This window comes from Amphiura filiformis, chromosome 11, assembly GCF_039555335.1.
Source record: "Amphiura filiformis chromosome 11, Afil_fr2py, whole genome shotgun sequence".
Lineage (NCBI taxonomy): Eukaryota > Metazoa > Echinodermata > Ophiuroidea > Amphilepidida > Amphiuridae > Amphiura > Amphiura filiformis.
In genome coordinates, this window is record NC_092638.1 from 67,121,351 (window position 1) to 67,141,038 (window position 19,688).

Here is a 19,688-nt window from a genome sequence, read left to right on the forward strand (position 1 = left end):
TTACCAGAAATGTAGAAAAAGAGACACATGTAGAACCGATAAAAAATACAATTTTGTCGAAGGAACAGAGTTCAACAAATCATAACCCGCTTTTGGATATCGTTTGAAGTCAAATGATATACCATTTTAAAGCTTATGGTATATATTTTCTAAACACAAAATAAAACAAAATTGACCGGGGCCGACTTTACGGCTGATTCGCCGCGTCCAGTCACAATTGGAGTCACAAATTCAACAACTTGGCACAAGTCAAAGCATTCAATATTTGGAGTATAGGTTAGGAGTCTGCTCATAAATTTATGTTAATGTTGATAATCGATTATGATTTCAGAATTTTATGTGTTTTCCAAAAATTAGAATGCAAAACCTGAAATTAGTTACAGTTAGTCTTTGGGCTTGATTATCTCAACATATGAAAAACACCCTAAAAATGCATGTTTTTCTTCCCTGTTTTTCCAAAAATTGACCAAACATTAAAATTTGACTTTGATTGCCAGTTAGAACTAACTAAAGGATTAGGATTTCGCCATGTTTAATTTGGAAAAACAGGAAATTTGTTTGTATTTTTTCTGAAATATGGAGTAATCCCACAGAGCATATATATATGCGTACAAGGGCGGGTTGTTGGTGACGCATGCAGCGAATCCACTTAAAAGCATTGACGTCACGAACAAACGCAAGGTGAAATGAAGTATATTGGGATATTTTTGCTGTGTTAATTTTTCACGATTTTATTTCTGGACAGTTTAGTTGGTGTTCAATTCGGGTTTCAAAATAAGTTCACATTAAGTGCTATGTGTAATGAAGACAGGATAGTGGATCCATCATAATCGTTATCTTTATATTTATCATTACAGCCAAGGAGATCAGGTTGAAGCATGGCGCCCCTGTTGTCTCGTTGGTAGTAGTAGATCATGATACATATCCATTACCAGACCCTATTGAAGTACAGAATGAAAGAGCTAAGCCTCCTAATATGACTGGTCATTCAGTCATTATATGTACAGAAGAACAATTCAAGGTAAGCACCGATAGGCAGACTCCCCCCTGGGGGGGGGGGGGTTGAAGCATGGAGCCCCCGTTGTCTCATTGGTAGTAGTAGATCATGATACATATCCATTACCAGACCCTATTGAAGTACAGAATGAAAGAGCTAAGCCTCCTAATATGACTGGTCATTCAGTCATTATATGTACAGAAGAACAATTCAAGGTAAGCACAGATAGTCAGACGCCACCCTGGGGGGTTGAAGCATGGAGCCCCCGTTGTCTCATTGGTTGTAGTAGATCATGATACATATCCATTACCAGACCCTATTGAAGTACAGAATGAAAGAGCTAAGCCTCCTAATATGACTGGTCATTCAGTCATTATATGTACAGAAGAACAATTCAAGGTAAGCACAGATAGTCAGGACGCCACCCTGGGGGGGGTTTGAAGCATGGAGCCCCGTTGTCTCATTGGTTGTAGTAGATCATGATACATATCCATTACCAGACCCTATTGAAGTACAGAATGAAAGAGCTAAGCCTCCTAATATGACTGGCCATTCAGTCATCATATGTACAGAAGAACAATTCAAGGTAAGCACAGATAGTCGGACGCCACCGGGGTGAAGTAATATTGGGTGTGGGGGTGGGGGAAAGCCAAAAGGGAATTAATGACAGGTTTGGGGCTGGGGGAACAATTTGGGCACTGATTTTTTTTCCTTGGGAGCAGTGGGGGGAAAGTGATGTAAAATTCCAGGATTAATTTGGAATTCCAGATTTTTTTTTGGTCCAAATTTCTGCATTTCTATTTATTTTCAGTCCATTTTGGAGCTTTTTTGCCCATATTCACACACTTTTTCCAGATTTTTTTCCAGATTTGCAGGTTTTTTCTTCAAGCCTACTTACATCCATGCTAGACATATTGTCAAGAGAATTAAATAAATTATCGAATGACCTGACAGAACATTTCCTCACTGGTCATTCGTCATATGTTGGCACCATGATGCATGACCAGTGAGGAAATAGGCTATTCCAGTTGAAATTCATACACTCCTATGGAAAACATGACCTTAATCTTCCAAACATGGAGTGTGAATTTCAAATGGGGTTACTTGAATGAGTGACTCCATTTTTAAATCTACACTCCCTGTGTGAGAGATTAAAGGTCATGTCTTCCATAGTGGGTGTATGGATTTCAACTGAAACAACCCAACTTGCTGAACCTCTTTTTTATTGAATGTTTGAAATTTGCAGGTATTTGCATTACCAAGCCTGAAGCCAACACGTAAAGCCAAGCTGACTGCTCACGATGGATCCAAAGTGCGCAAGGTGGCTTTCATTAACTTCAGAAGTAGAAGCAGTAAGTGATAATAATTTGATAAGTTATTTGTTATTAGATTGTATGCAAACATTGCACTTGATAGAAGTCTAAAAGGGATATGCTATAATGAAAGACAAAGATAAAGAGAATTTATCGCGTCTGACGTCATCTGTCAATCAAACTCGAGCACGGTTTGTTTACAAGTGTCGTGATGATGACTTGTTGAACGCGGATTTATAACCGGGTGCCTTATTGTTAATTTTGCACCTTTCGACATGCAAACCATCTCAAAAGTTAGGTCTTTTTAGTAGGAAACTTTCTTTGGTGAAGGCACCATGTCCACAATGCCTAGAAAAGCTGCTTTTTGCCTTGTAAAAGTACGGATTTGCTGCTATTCCTTTTCTCCGATCAGCACCAGATAGATCGGTCTTCCTTTTACGCGCTGATTAACCTGTGTAAACCAATCAAGGATCGTAATTGACAGTGACATCAGACGCGATAAATTCTTTTTATTTCGGTCTTTAATTATAGGGTGACCGAGATCCACCAAATACCAAATGATAATAATAATATAATAATTCATTGTAAATATGGTACTACGTACTGACCTTTACACCAAATTCATCCTCTTGTTATTTGAATACTGAATCAGTAGTCAAAAGGCAATAGGTAAGGTCTTTGTATTTGATGTCTCATGTTTGAGATGAGACATACCATCTAAATCCCTTGTTGTGTCTCTTGTATCAGATGAGACATACTCAGAGAATTGCATAACCAATTCATAGTAGTTATGATAACTATTCACATATGTCTCATGTTTAAGATGAGACATACCATCTAAATCTCTTGTTGTGTCTCTTGTTTCAGATGAGACATACTCAGAGAATTGCATAACGTGCCTAACCAATCTTGGTGAGCTATCCATCTATAGTATACCACGTCTCAAGAAGCAGGGTGGTTACGATGCCCTTCATGAAGCCAATAAGAATGGAATTCAATCGCTTATCTTCACATCTAGAGGAGAAGGCTTTTACTTGCTCTCACCATCAGAATTTGAGCGGTAAGTAGGCCTACACTTCCCATAATGCATTTCACCCATTTCAATTTTCTGTATTGATATGCTTTCTTGTGCAACGTGGGTCAATAGTGATGAAATGTACCTCAATGAATAGAGCACAGTCATCCTTATCTGGCAAAATGTGTTTTTCTTCACTACCGACCCATGTTTAACCAGTCCATTCTCAAAATGAAAACAAAGGGACCTGTACAAACTAATGGGAGTGTCATTTGATGAAATGAGGTGATGCATCATGTTGCAAAGGATTCTGGGAAGGGTAAGATACCTTTTCTGGGTATGGTCACTCAGAATAAACTGAACAAATACCCTGCAAAAATCTAGGCTTTAGGTGCTGTTATTTTATTGGCGTACGGGATATTTGTAACACATCAGGCCGACAGCGCTCAGTTATGATTGACGGAGTGACACATTTGTGAGGTGTGCCAAGGCTTGTCTGTGCGTAGCATACTATAAATCACTGTGCTTATATTTTTTCTTCAGATTCTCGCTCTCAGCACGCAACATAACAGAACCCATGTGCATGGTAGATTTACCAGATGACAGTCGGTTACCGGACGGTGACAACCAACCAGCAGCAGAGGGCGGAGAAGAAGTAGCAGCAGCAGCAGCGACAGCAGAAGCAGAGCCAGCAGCTGAAGAACAGCAAGAGGTGGTTGAAGAAGTTGCGGCCGCAGCAGAAGCTCCTGAGGAAGAATCAGCACCCCCTCCAGCAGCGCCGGAACCAGAGCCAGCGCCGGTTGTTGAGGATACACCGGTACCTATCCAGATGGATGATGATGATGACGATGATGGACCACCAATGCCTATGCCTGAACAAACACCAGAAGGTAAGACCATGAATTTTGAGTAGTCAGTAGTACTTTCAGTAATCAAAGGGTGGAAAACAGTATTACTCAGAAGTTAATGTTGCTCTGAAGTTGTGCATCAACAATCAGTGTCCCCTCCAGGAGTACCTGAAACAGAACCAGTCAGTTTCATTCAAAGTAGTCAGTGTCAATATTACTCTTTATTAGTTAATATTACTCCTGAGCTGTCAATACTACTCCTAGTGGGCTATATTACTCTTTTGAAGAGTTAAATTTCTATTGAAGACCTGATGAAATAACAATACTGTTTTAGAAACACTTGCTTCATATTTTCTATAAATTGCTGAAATGGTTAAACAAAAATCATAAAAACTTGGGAGCACCGGAGCAGGGCACTTACGTTTGAATATTGCTAGAATTATATGTGGAACTAATAAGAGTCACAGCTGTTAACATGTGGAGTATACATAATTAGGCTTAGTAGGTGTGAGTGGTCTTCACACAGCATAGTTTGATGCAGATTCCAGCTTGCCTGACTAATTGCTTTTGCCATCAGTTCAAATCGATTATATCCAGAGAGAACGGGGTGTTCACAGGGCAAAGTTTGATCCGCATTGAAAAGTCCAGCTGGCATGCCAATTGCTCATGCTCTTGTCATCAGTTCAAAGCAATTTTATCCAAATAAAGAAAATGGAGACTAATTTTTATGTGCGTAAGGCCATGATAATTTTGTCGGACAGTCAGGGATTGAGACCAAAAAAGTGTACCTCAGACATTGATCGGTAAAAGCTTCAACTTCAACTGGAATCACCCACATGCTGTGTGGAGACCATGTTGTTTCATAGCAATGTTTTTCATGAGTTGAGTAGAGTAAATTTGTTTAGTTGCAGTGATATCAAGTTTCCTTGTTTGATCAACAGTGTGACAGTTCTACCCTTGTATCAATCAGTTCAGTTTGTTCAATGGCGTAGATTAGGGTTATTGGGATTTTCCAGTTATCCATACACCCCCTATGGAAGACATAACCTTAATCTCCCACACAGGGGGCGTAGTTTGCAAATGAAGTCACCCATTCAGGTAACTAACTTGATAATTTGATATTCACACAATGTGTTTGGGAGATATACGTCACTTTTGCATAGGGGTGTATGGATTTCAATAGGAATAGCCCATCAGATGAGCGGCACTCACTGCACACATGTGATTATGATTAAAAGTTGTGTTAATATTATGTGTACACATTGCCAATGCACAGTGCTTATATATGACAAAGCTTGTTTTTGTTTGCTTACTTAATTAATGCAATGGACACACAGTCCCTTATTCAGGTGTGTAGAATGATCTAATAATAGACTTCATGTTCATTCATTTCTGTGTTTGTTTGACGAGAAAGGTGCACTGTTTTGAAATTGTTTGAAGAATTATGTTCACTGTTTTTAACATAAGAATGTCAACTTTTACTAACATGTGTTCTGATTGGTTGTAAACTGATAGAATACAATGTATGATCCAATAAGATTTTTCATACTGTACAAGTGCTTGTATTAAACACATGTTCTGATTGGTTGTAAACATCTAGAGAATGCATTAGATTCACCCATATGCACCAATAAGATTTGTTATGAGAACCTTGAAGTGATTGGTGCATAATCTGTGTTCTGATTACTTATATCATGAACGATCACAGTGATATCATGTATGAACCAATACAGTTGTTAATGTCTAGGCATGCCCAAATTAAACATTGTGTGTTATTGGTTGTAAATTGAGAGAATGCAACAGATTCACATGTATGCACCATATGATTGGTTATGATTGTAGTGTTGGCATGAGTCACTAGATGGAGGAAATTTAAGCAAGTTTGAACAAACTTTCCCTCAGAAGTAAAAATGCTATCCATCTAATGTTACTGTCCTCTCACTTGTGCGTATTATAATAAAGACATAGATGTTTGCCAAGTGTAATAAGATAACAATGTTGTTTGCATTCAAGTGCAATAAACTACTTCAATAATTGATTTCCTAATTATGTAGGTAGAGACATAGCATGTGCTAACACCGTTAATGGGTGTGATGCTTCATGCCATCAAGTACTGCCCTTAGCTAAGATCTATTGAAATCTATTGTGCTATTGAAGTTGAATCCATATGTCCCATATGGAAGACATGACCTTAATCTCCCACACAGGGAGTGTGGATTTCTTAATGGGTTACTTGAATAGGTGACTCTATTTGAAATCTACACTCCCTGTGTTTGATTAAGGCTATGTTTTCCATAGGGAGTGTATGGATTTCAACTGGGATAGCCTAAATTTAATCCATAACTAAACCACTGAAGTCAAATGATTAATTTCCCAATTGCGCAGATAGCGGCATAGATCGTGCTAACACAGTTGATGGTAAGAAAAATTAATATGCTAGCTGGATAGGTGGAATGGGTTTTTTTCTATTAATTTTTTTGTTATGACACGGCATATCTAGGCATTAACAGCATGATCAGGGATTGCTTGTAAGTGTTCATTAAACAACTCGATAACTAATTTCCTAATTGCGCAGATAGCGGCATAAGTCGTCCTAGCTCGGTTGATGGTAAGAAAATAAGAAATGATGTTGCCTGCACTTTACTGGGCTATTCCATTTGAAATGGAAGACATGGTTGTAATCTTCCACACAGGGAGTGTGAATTTCAAATGGGGTTACCTGAAGTTTACACCCCCTGTGTAGGAGATTAAGGTCACATCTTCCATGGGGGTGTATGGATTTCAACTGGAATAGCCCATTTCTTCTTGAGTTAATAGTTATGTCAATGTGTATGTCAGCATTTGCAGTAAGAAACCATGCATGATTTGCTCCCTGTACACTAAAGGATAGATATTCTTCAAAACAAAACCAACATTTACTCACTAGTAAATAGACTAGTAGTAGACGGTTCCGCTTTTTATGGAAGTAAGGCATCTTCAGAATATGGATTAATGATTCTTTCTTCCAGTGGCATGAATCCGACCAAAGAGAGTGTAGAAATGTTGCTCAGGAGAGGATCATACATGTGCCTTAGAGAGTTTGTTTAACATCAATATGTAGTCGGGCTAAAGTTGGTAATAATGAAACAATTTTTAAACAACATAAGAAAATGGACATATAAGATTCATAACTTTGCAACCAAGTATTCAGGAGATCTGGGGATTCAACATCAGATAGTATAGGTACTGAAAAAGTTAGTTATAAAATGGTAGTAACTGAATTTTCAACAATTTTGACTATGAGTGGATCAGATCAGGTCACAAATACTCACACACTAAAAAATTGACCTATGAATATGTGGATACAGAAACCCATACTCTTAAAACTTGGTCACCATTTGAGCTCTGAAGTTGATTGAATTTTTCCTGGGAACTGGGACCATTCCGGTTTATAATATGGGGACATGAAACAAAACATTTCAACACAAATCTTATAGAGAGAAACCCTGGAGTCCAAAATTGAGACAAATCTAGTTCCATGGAGGGGTCATATGCAATTTTTTACGAGGTCCCAAGATTGTACCCCTATGTTCTTTGTACTGAAGTTTCATGTTTGCTGGAATAGCTGAGATAGATACTGCATAAATAGCGATGACATCACTATTAACTCAAGACAAAACTTACAGTATAGTGGGATATTTTTAGCGGTATTAATTTTTTATGATTCTAACTTTGCGTTTTTTGCAATGCACAATTTTAAACATTTACACATATAAGGGGAAAAAAGTATTTGCACAAGTTTTTAATTTTGCGGTTTTTAAATTAAACGTGAAAAGTGTGTCAATAAAAACCTCACGAAAGTTTCCCACTATACAGTAAGTAAATAGTTTTGAGGATTTGTGCGGGATAATACTAGCTTGCACTGTACTGTTACACAGAAAGGGTTCATACCAAAGAGAAACCATATCAATATTGATCATGGTTACACAGAAAGTCAGCAGTCCACAGGAAGTGAGTTAGATAAATGTCCCAAGTTTCTAAAAAGAGAATGCAGGTCCATTGCTTGTGTTGATTTAATGTTGTTACATTGGGCTATTCCAGTTGAAATTGATATACCCTCTGTGGAAGACAGGAGGTATAGAATTTGAAATTCATTCCCTGTGCTTGTGTGAGAGATTAAGGTCATGTCTTCCATATGGGGTGTATGCATTTCAACTGGAATAACCCAGTGTATTGTTGTTGATGGTGTTAGTTGTGTACTTGAGGGGTTAGTGCCAGAAGGCTCTATCTGCAATAGCTGCCAGGTGTCATTTTTAAATTGTGTACCATATAGAATGCAGAAATTGTCAAATGTCTATAGGCAGCTATTGCAGATAAGGCTTTCCAGCACTGATCCCTGTACAGAGGGTCGGAAGAAAATGCAGCAAGTTGGATCTTACCCTAGCCCCCTCAGTCTGTATCATGTGACCGAATATGGAATACACGACACATTTCAGGGGACTAGGAGAGATTCCTATTATTGCTTTGTATTGGTTTACTCAAGACTAAATTATATGGTCACAAACATTCAATGTGTGTTTCTTTTGTTTTTATATTCCTATTATTATATTCAGTCTGTTGTTAAAATAAGCTTTTCCAGTTGAAATCTATACACCCCTGTGGAAGACACGACCTTCAGAGAGAGAGAGAGAGAGAGACAGAGAGTTGTAAACCTGAATGGGTGACTCCATTTGATATCTACACCCCCTGTGTGGGAGATTGAGGTCTTGTCTTCATAGGGAGTGTATGAATTTCAATGGGAATATCCAATTGTTAAGGTTTGGTATTGGATAATTTGCTATAGTTGAACTCATGTATGTGTTGCATTTGCTAGCCAAGCATGTCCATTACAAGTGGTTCACTGTATACTTTATGGTGCAATTTGTCCATACAAATGTTTTATGTTCAAAACTAATCAAACATTGTCCAATTGCAAGTATGTTTTGTTCCAAGAGCAGGATTGTTAATATTTGGTAGTCTGTTTCTGACAAATTTCCACACCCTAATTAGTTTCTTACCATTTTTAGTCTAGAGTAAACAGGGGATGCATTTTACTCAACATATTAATGTATTGTAAGTACTTTAAAACCCATCATATGTCTAGACCCTTGATAACTCAAACATATACAGTACCAGGGACGTAAATTATCAGTATTAATCCTATATCAGGATTTGTTATCTTTCCTGTTCGTATGTATCAGAAAGTTAGGATTTTCAAGATTTTTGTAGAGTATTTCAGGATTGCTTTATATCTTATGGAAGAGTTACAATGAGATTGGGCTTATGATGGGTTTAGTGCTTGTGTGGTTAATTTTTGTAAAATGCACCCCGGATGTAATCCCTGTTATATCATCATCATTAACATATTTCCATTTTTATGCAAGCTATGGTGTACCCATCAGTGGGAGATAACTAACCAACTGAGATATAAACTGAATAAGTGTAGAATTGCTGATTAGGAATTTAATACTTGGTTGTCCTTTGTTTACTGCATGAGTAGAAAATCTGGCCAATTGATTACCAACCAGTCTTCCAGCATTGTAGTCCAAATTGAGTCACATTGATTAAGTCGAGTCAAGTCAAGTTGTTGAGGTCTAGATTTGTTGAGATCTTGAGTCAAATTATATAAATGAGCTTGAGTTGTCAAGTCTCATGTCCAGTTGATTATCTGGGGCTCAAGACTTGAATATTACAAAAGTCCTTGTGATCAACCACTCTGCCAGACTTGGTCAGCCAGGATCACACATTGCGATGCGGCTTGGTTTGCAAATGAAGTGTCAATGTTACATAGCTTTCTGTGTCTACGCTGTGTAGGCACTGAAAATTTGATCAGAACACATTACTTTTTTCCAAGTTGGTAAACCACATCAATATAACTTGTAATAATTATGTAGTTTGTTTCTTTTTTCACAAAGTGCTGCACAAATGTCATTTGTTTGCTGTGCATACAATACGGAAGATGTGGTATTATCATGAAGCACTGGCAAAGCACTATCACAATGGGCTATTCCAGTTGAAATCCATACACCCTTTATTGAAGACATGTGCTTAATCTTCCACACAGGGAGTGTAGATTTTGAAATGAAGTCACACATTCAGGTTATCCTATTTGAAATTTACACTCTGTGTGGATGATAAAGCCATGTCTTAATTAGGGGGTGTATGAATTTCAACTGGAATAGCGCAATTCATTTTGAGGGTTTGATGCAAGCTTATCCTATCTGCAATAGCTGCCCTATGGAAATTTGACGACAATTTTTGCATTCTATATAGTATATTGTACACATCTTACACCTGGCAGCTATTACAGATATAGGATTTTCTTGCAGTTATCATAATTCATTTGATGTCTGAATTTGATCTTCGTTATGTGCAACCAGTTTGTATAGGGTCACCCAGAGAAGATATCTTATACTTCCCACAATGCATTTCATCCATTTCAATTTTCTGTACTGATTTGCTTTCTAGTGCAACATGGGTCAATAATGACAAAGTATCTCAATGAACAGAGCACATCCAGATCTTGCAAAATATGTTAATTTCTTGACCCATGTTTAGCCAGTCTATTCTCAACATTAAAACAAAGGGAACCTGTACAAAGTAATATGAGTGTGATGTCAGATGTTGCAAAGAATTCTGGGGAGGGTAATATATCTTCTCTGAGAGTTGCCACAATTGTCCAGATCACAGAAGACAACACATGTGCACTAGGATCTTAAACATTCCAATGTGCCAAGATGAACAATCATATTAAAGGAGTAATATGAATTCCACACCCTCCTCAAGGAAAATGAAGAATCAATACACACTGTATTTTATATTGTCTCATCTGATTGCTGTGTGGTTGTAAGAATGTATTGTTGTCTTTGGGCTGAAGGGATTGAGAGACGATTGAAGATTTCAAATTATGAATTATGGACCAAAATGGATTTGTTAAATGTTACAATGTGCAATATTAAATTTAACTTATATTATTCGAAAATTAGACAGTCATAGCTATTCTAATTAAAATTGATTCCAAATCTGAACTGTGATTGAAGGTATTTTCAGAGGAGTAAAAAAAAAAATGCTGGGGGCTTCACAATCTCCATAAAGATTGTAGGCTGCCAATACCCAGGGAGAAATGTGTACTGAATATTTAATTGACTGCAAAAGTTTGAGCCTTTTTTTGTTGTGATTTATTGAAAATTGTCAAATACGAGATGAATTAACAATGCACTGTAGCTTACACATAGTCTGCCTTTTTACGTATTCACAGGGATGTAAGTTTTCAGGATTTTTACAGAATTCAGGTTTTTTTGTAGTCCAGATTTACTTAATTTCTTTTATTTTCAGCCCATTTTGGGGCTTTTTAGCCTGGATTTACGCCTTTTCCCCAATTTTCAGGTTTTTTTCTTCAGGCTTACTTACATCCCTGTATTCATTAGCTGTAAGGTTAGGAATTACATGCAATTTGGTTAAAAGTGAAATGGTCTAAATAAGAAAGACGTCAAGTGTTTATCTTGCCAGTGGCTTGACATATTCGCTGTCGTAATTCATGTTAGAATATGATCGTTACTAGGTCAACTGGCTCACGCTTTCTTTGTTATGAACCACTGATTGAAATGATCACAACACAAAGCCTGTGGCATATTATAAATCGGAATAGATGTATGAGCGTAGGCTTGAACCAGTAACCTATGGATACTAACATGCATTACGTCAGCCAATTGTGTGTCATGCATTGAGCTACAAGTACACTATTTGATCCCAATGACTCACAATCCAAATTGTTTGTGTCATAAGTTAATTAGGTAAAGAAGAAGTTTTTCTGAAATTTCCAAAATTAGGGTTGGTTCAGGGATGTAAATCTTTCGGAAATTAATGGAATTCCAGAATTTTGTCAATTTCTTTTTTTTTTGCATTTCTGGAATTGGATGATGATAATTGGTCCTAAAAGAGCCAAATAACATTTTTAGTTAAGGGGTGATTCCCTGCAGTGGATATGTTGCCCATTTACAGTCCTGTTTGGTATTCTTTTGTACAGCCAAGTACAATTTCCCATGATTGATTTTCAAGATAAGGGTCGGTCGGTGGTGGACTAGCAAATAATTTTTTTCTAACTGCCCTTTCAAGTAAAAATGCAATACCGTATTGTCTTAAATAAATGCCCCCCTCTAATAAACGCCCCCCCCTCATATTTTTTTCGACCAAAATGCAGACATTTTTATGCTTCCTGAACTCAAGTAAATAAGCTTATCGATCACGATCAGATAGCCAAAAATAGCATTGCAACACTGAAGTTTAAGCACAGGAAGTACAACCAGAGGTCACCTGGCGATATTCCGTCATTTCCAGTTATTAATTTATAAGCTTACGTATGGAGTTTACCTGTGTCTTATCGTTGAAAATTTGCCTCGAATAGACACCCCCTTTGGAAAAATGCAATGCCCCAGGGGCATTTATTAGAGACAATATGGTATCTGTATCGGCTAGTGAGACAACCAATGTACCGTATTCGTTCCATTAACCGCCCATGCCCCTATAAGCGTCCGCCCAGCGACTTTACTACACATGATCCTCTATCATTTTATATGCAGAATCCATGCATGCAACTACTCGTGTATCAAACACAGAGCCTCTACACACATAGTCCATATTCTGGGCCATTTTTTACATATATGTAATTATGTAAACAATATAAAAAATAAGTGCTCACCCAAAATGACTTTGTTAAGCGCCCTGGGCGGTTAATGGAATGAATATGGTAATCCCCAATATGTGCTGTCATTTGGAAACTACGCTTTATACCAATCTCATTGCACCCATTGCTTGCTCTCACCCGTATATTCATCCATATATATGTATATATATATTTCATGGTGCAATGCTATATGGGTTTTTGTTCCTACGCTATACTCATTCTCTTATATAGAATTGGTGTCAGAGGTTGACCGATTATTGGCCGAATCGGGTATCAGTATGGAGGGGGAAACGGAAGACAGCATGCATGAAATCACGTTAGATGAAGTGAAGGATTATGGGTAAGTATATCACGGCCTGGGCACAATTTTACAAGAACTTAAAATGCATCTTGCGTGTCCAAATCTGGAACAGAAAAGTTAGGTGGATTTGGTGGTATTACAGATTGCCCCAGATTTCACCAAGAAAAGCTCAGGCAGGGCACCTGTGGCAGCACAGGGTGTTATGTAACCACTTTGCTGGCAAATACTTTAATATGGTCCTTTAAAATCGGATTGTGCAATTGTGATGCATGAAACTTGAACCAATATGTTTAACCTCAATTTTGGTGGCACGGTTCAGTGATCTTAACTCATGGCATTTGATCTATTTCACCCAGCTGATAATATGGGTACTATAAATAGTGTGGTGTGGTGATGAAAACTGATCGGGATAAAGGATGATTAAAAGGTTGCATTAGGCTGTTCCAGTTGTAATCCACACACCCTGTGGAAAACATACCTTAATCTCCCATCCATACAGGAGTGTAGATTTCAAATGGAATTGCCCATTCAGGTAACCCCATGTGAAATGAACTCTCCTGTGTGGGAGATTAAGGTCATGTCTTCCATAGGGGGTATATGGATTTCAACTGGAATAGCCCATATTCATTACAGTAAGTTCTCCCTGTATATATCCCTGCTATCAGATCACAAGCTCACTTCAGCAATAAGAACTATCTAGGTGATCACTCAACTGATAAAACTGAATCACTTCTACAAGATAGTAGTGTCTTGTCAGTTGTCAGAAGCTAAGAAAACTGAATTGAACTGAAGTGAATCACTTCTCAGAAGCTTCTACAAGATGATAATTTCTTGCTGTTAATGCCTAGATCTGCCTTGACATAAAAAATAAAAAATATCAAATCATTGCACATTTTAGTTTATATGCAAATCATCGTACATGTTATAAGACAAAATCAAATCAAAATAAGTGCTCATTGCAAATTATTGCACAACATGCTGAATGTGTTTTTTAGGTCCATACAGATATGACAAAAGTACATCTGCTTTTCCATGCTGATTCACTTGTTACAGGTCGATAGTCTGAAGAGTCATCAGTCCAAAAATCCAATAACTTAGTTATGAACCCTTACCCTGACCCTAAACTTCACCCTAAAAGTTTTTTGTTTTTAATGCCACTTTTTTTCTCTCTCTCTCTCTCTTTCTTTTTTTTCTTTTAACATTGCAGAAAGGACGACTCTGCCATCTTAGCTGGTAAGATAACTAATTAATATTCTAATTGTTTGTTTGTTTGCATGTTTGCATTGCTTTGACAACAACATGGGTTGGACTAATTCATTTGAAGTCCATACTCCCACTGTGAAACATTTTAGAAATATATTCCACAGGGGGAGTATGAATTTTAAATCAAATTTGCACATTAACCAACTCTATTTAAACTCACTTTCCCTCTGTGGAAGATTAAGATTGAATCTTTCTCAGAGTGTGTATGAAATTCAAATGGAGCTGTCTAATGTGTTCATTCCTTTTGAAATTAATTCATACCCATGGAAGATATTTGCCAAAATTTTCCACAAGGGGAGTGTGGACTTTAAATGGAATCTTCCATTATAAATTAATACCTGCTCATGTTATTTATTTTGTACATGTGATGATATGTATAGCATGCCTCTGTACACTATGGACCACAATGGCCTCATCCCAATGGCATAGTTCAATAACCTCAATTAAACAATCATAGTGCAAAATTTGACCTCAATTTTCAGAATATGAGTTTTTGTACCCAAATTTTCAAAGGTCATTCAATGAATGTGCAAATGTATTGGGGTTAAAGAACTGTGCCTTGATAGATGAATATGTTGTGGATCCTAGTGGTATTAGCCACACATTATAGCTTCAGCTGTGACTCTTATTATAAGTTCATTTAGGCCAATGAAAACAAATTGTTATATTTGCATAATCTGACCAATTACTAACCCTAATTTTTAGAAGGATGAACAAATGGGTTGAGAAAAGCACCCTAATTGTCAATTCTGGTTGCATTTTAAACACATGTGACCATCCACAACAAACCACATGTATTTAGTTGTAATTTTAAATTTTTGGATTTTGAATTAGTTACAGTGTACAAAAAATAAGCTTTCAAATGATGTATTACATGTGATAATTGCTTGGTAAATAAATATTCACTCAAATAATCATTATTCCTCTTAAATTCCTTTGTTTCCTGTTGAGTTTATTGAGCCATATCTCTGAATAGGCCTGGCAACTTAACACTTGGTTTGTGGTGGATCGGTGGATGGTTACATAATTATTGGAAAATGCACCCAAAAATCACACAACTGTGTTTTGTTGTCCATATGCCAAAATAACAATTGTTTTATATCAATCTCAGTATACAATTGCTGGCATTGATAGTAATTGATAACAGTCATGTCATTATATGCCATGTCAAGTTTATAGCAAAATAATTATGCTGCCACATTTTTGTGCTGTGAAATAGTCCTCAACATTTGCTAGTGAGCTTTGCAACAAGCAATCAGTAGTCTTGCAGGTCAAGTGGATTTAAAAGTTACAAAGTACTTGTATTTGAGTTTTTCTCAAAGGTCTTTTTCAGGGTCTGCCTTTTGCGGAGAGCGAGAGCAATCACTCCCTAAGCCTGCTCTCCTTAAATCTGATTTAGGAGAGTGATTTTTAGCTCTCCTTAGTTTGCCATTCTCTCTTTGTATTCTATTGTAAATGCTCTAAACAGCTCTCCTTGAAGGCTCCAGAAGAACTGTTTTTTGGGTGTTGGGTAGTCGATATACAAGTGGGGACAAGACTATGGAGCTTGTAATTTGGTCATTTTATGTTTAGTTCCAATGGGGGTGGGGTTTGCATAATATCTGCAGGGGAGGACACTTGCCAAAAATACCATCATGTTGAAAATAAGCAATCATTGCAGTAATTTATAGAATGTAGAGAAATAAGGATGAGTTGGAGGCACTTCCTTACTTTCTTCAGTAGGTCTTGTAGTTCTTGTAATTATTTCAACCTGTATATCTGGTATAATACAGTGTAGTCAGGGGGAAGTAGGATCCCATGGAATTTCTTGATAAAATAATAACATAAATTGCTTAGGTCCACCATTGTGCATGAAAATGCATGTTGCTGAGATTGAAATGCTACAGATGAATGCCATCTTGGAAGTTCAATATGACATTCCTCTGCAACATGTCCAACATTGGTTGGTTTTCTTGTTGTTTGGTACATGCAGAACATATCTAAATAGGGAATTTACTTGCAAAAAATCATCATTAATTTTCTACATGTATGGACCCTCGTTTATACCAAAATGCCCCTCACTGTAAGGCTTTTGTCCATATCACACTAGTAGTTGCAATGATTAAGATGTATTTCTGGTTATTAAAAAAGGGGGTAAGTGCTGCTAGCTATTATGCTGATGCTACAAAATGTACTGATGATTCAGTTGCTCCCAAAGGATGTCTACTGCAGACATGCTCCAAATTTACCTAAAATGCATTTTTTTTAATTCTAAAATTTCAGAATTGTAAATTTTCATGACCATATTTGGAATCAGCATGAGAAATGGATTAAAACAAGTACAAACAAGCCTAGTATTGGTTCAGTGGTTCTTGAGACAGCTATTGATATTTTTGAGAAAATGTCTCAAAACCTGGACTTAAATGTTGAAGCCTATGGCTAGCACGCGTAGCTTTTTGGGTCTCTGCTATTCAAAGTTTGTCCTAATTCAATGTTTGAAGTTGCAATAAGTGTGTCAATGTGCTATTCTATTATATCCAAACTCCCCATGTGCAAAACTTTGTTGCATAGAGGGAGTATGGGTTTCAAATAGAACAAACGATTGAGTATCTTCCATTTGGAAATACTCCAGTTGTTGGAAAATATAGGTAAAGCAACATACAGAGGGAGTATAGGATTTAAAATGGAATAGCTGAATGCAATGTTAGTTTTTGGTGTTTTTGTGAGAGGCAGCAGAATGCATTTTGTGATTTTCAAGCTAGCATAGACATGTCTACATTGACTTTGTAGAATGGCTGTATATTTTTTAGCTGCATTGATGTTGCTTTTTTATGAACCGTGCAATTGTATAGTTTGATGTGCACAGCTTCAGTTGGTCCTTTGTGTAAAAGAGCACAAAATTGCATCAAGAAGTCGCAAGCTGTGGAACATTTATTTTTAATTAAATCTTGCACAAAGGACATGGTGCAATTGGTTTCTTTGTCAGTATCTTTTTCAAAAATATGTATAGAAAACGTTGACTTGAATCGCTCTGAATATACACAATTCTGTTGGCAGTGGACTATTCCAGTTGAAATCAATACACCACCTGTGGAAGATATGACTTTAATCTCCCACACAGGGGGTATAGATTTCAAATGGAGTCAACCATTCAGGTAAGTCCATTTGAAATTCACACTCCCTGTGTGGAAGACTTTTCTTAAATCTTCTTCAGAGCATGGCATATTTCAGATGGAATAAGCAATTCCACATTGTTCCTTGTCAGTAATTACGGCAGATGTTTGTTTTTATTTGTTATTGTGTCATGCCAATAAACATACCTTTTTCCTTTACTCTAAACAGCTAACGGTGGGGGCATGGCCGACACGGCAGGGGTCGGAGAGGAGGTTAGCCCATAGATAATTTGTCATTTGTTTGTGTTGATTTCTCTCTGTGTGTGACTCTATAGCAGGTTCTAGTAGTGACTTTATTTTGAATTGCAATTTTATTTTGCATGATTGAATTCAAACTTGTATTAGTCAATCAAGGTGTCAATTTTGTTTTTAGGCATTAGTATGATTTTTTTCTTTCTCAAATTTTTTGATCAAATCAATGATACTGATTTATGTAGGCATAAAACAATTTTAAGTGTCTAATTTTGCAGTTATTAACAGTCATTAATTAGAGGAATATTTTTTTATGGATAATTGTTTTCTTTTAGTGTAGCACTTTCAGCTTCAGTTACACAACATCTTCCCCTTGTTTTTCCTATGATACATGAAGAAAACATTCAGTGAGCACCTCATGTAGGTGTTTAGTTTGTTCTTAGCCATCATTGTTGTTTATTGTCTCGCCTGAACTTGTTCAGAAAGAGACCATGCAGTCACTATTTCTGTCTGTACGTGTATGTTTTATGGATGTGCTAAATTTCAGTACTAGTAAAATCAGACTTAGTAGCTTCTCTGTAAATCCCATAAACCTATGCGAGTAGACCTGAGATGTCATCATTTGACGTCACACCGATGTGCACATCGTTTAGTGAATACTGTTGCTCATCTGCATATCAAAGCCGTGAAGTGTGCAGTATCAATGTGCGCATTGGCGTGACAACATTTACCAAAAAAATCAATTGGGTGGGGGACTTACGGTAACCTGTAGGATTTTAAGGTCAAGGGTCATCTTGGGATTGAATGAGGTCAATATATATGTGCAAATACTCAAAATCTATTTTTTTTATCCTGGAAGTATTAGATAAATATAATGGTTGGTCAAAATACTTCTTATGGGAAGGGTCAAATAGGGTGTCAAGGACAATAAGGTCAAAGGTCACCCATGGTTCATAAGGTGTTGGAAATAGCATGTTGCACAACATGCATAAAGCGCAAAAGACGGACTGAGAGAGATACTCAAGTTGAAGGGTTAGGTGTTACATCTCCGACAACTTGTTCAGAGCAAATAATGCATACATATCCAGCATTTGTGAATGCTCAATTCAGGCGAGGCTACGGCACCATAGGTGCTCTTGTAATTGATGTAGTCAACTTGTTTCTGTAGTTTTCTCTCAGTTGATTCTGTTCATATTCTGTTTTGTTGATACAGATTAATTTGCAACGTTTCTGTGCATGTAATTTGTCTTGTCAGTAGCTGTGTGCGAAATATTGTACAAAGAAGAATATATGATGCATGTTTAGATGTCGTAAGAATGATTATTGCCAAAGTTTGTTATAAATTCATAATTTACGCTATTTATTCATAGTAGTCTTTTTGTGATAACATTTCCAAATTTTCTTAATTCAAAAAGGATTTTTACCATGGCAACACAAGTAGTTGTTCAAAAATGAACCATTACACAAAGGATGCGAGAATGTTTATGTTTATGCTTGTGAAATGCAGGAATGCAACACTCAAACTGTTAGTGTTAGATTCCATATAAGAAATGCAAATCATGCATGTGTGTTATTATGTTTTTAAAATGAGAGATTATATAGGTTAACTGTTCCATTCCTTTAATGAGAGACGCAAAAAGTACAATTAAAAAATGTTTAAACATTTAAATTTACCCATATTTTTTTTAAAGAATGCACTTTGATATTACTAATACAAATAGCTCTGTTTCTGTTTCTGGTAGAATACCACATTGTCTGTAATAGATGCTCCTCTACTACTACACACCCTCATATTTTCAGGGACTGCCTTTTGAGAGGAGTGAGAGCAATCACTCCTACAGCTCCACTTAGGTTGCATGTGCAAGAGTGATTCATAGCTCCTCTTGATGGTCCATCATATTCTGTA

At 36.9% G+C, this 19,688-nt stretch overlaps 1 protein-coding gene across 1 annotated transcript in view; it reads left to right on the top strand.

Moving 5' to 3' along the window:
* The window catches only part of LOC140165174 (LLGL scribble cell polarity complex component 2-like), an 83,841-nt gene that overhangs the window by 53,374 nt on the left and 10,779 nt on the right, over nt 1–19,688 (top strand). Inside the window, exons 19-26 of the mRNA XM_072188616.1 lie at nt 858–1,021; nt 2,244–2,349; nt 3,178–3,370; nt 3,869–4,215; nt 6,559–6,591; nt 13,106–13,214; nt 14,383–14,408; nt 17,760–17,803. Coding sequence (XP_072044717.1) covers nt 858–1,021; nt 2,244–2,349; nt 3,178–3,370; nt 3,869–4,215; nt 6,559–6,591; nt 13,106–13,214; nt 14,383–14,408; nt 17,760–17,803 — 1,022 coding nt within the window. The remainder of the gene's footprint in view (nt 1–857; nt 1,022–2,243; nt 2,350–3,177; nt 3,371–3,868; nt 4,216–6,558; nt 6,592–13,105; nt 13,215–14,382; nt 14,409–17,759; nt 17,804–19,688) is intronic.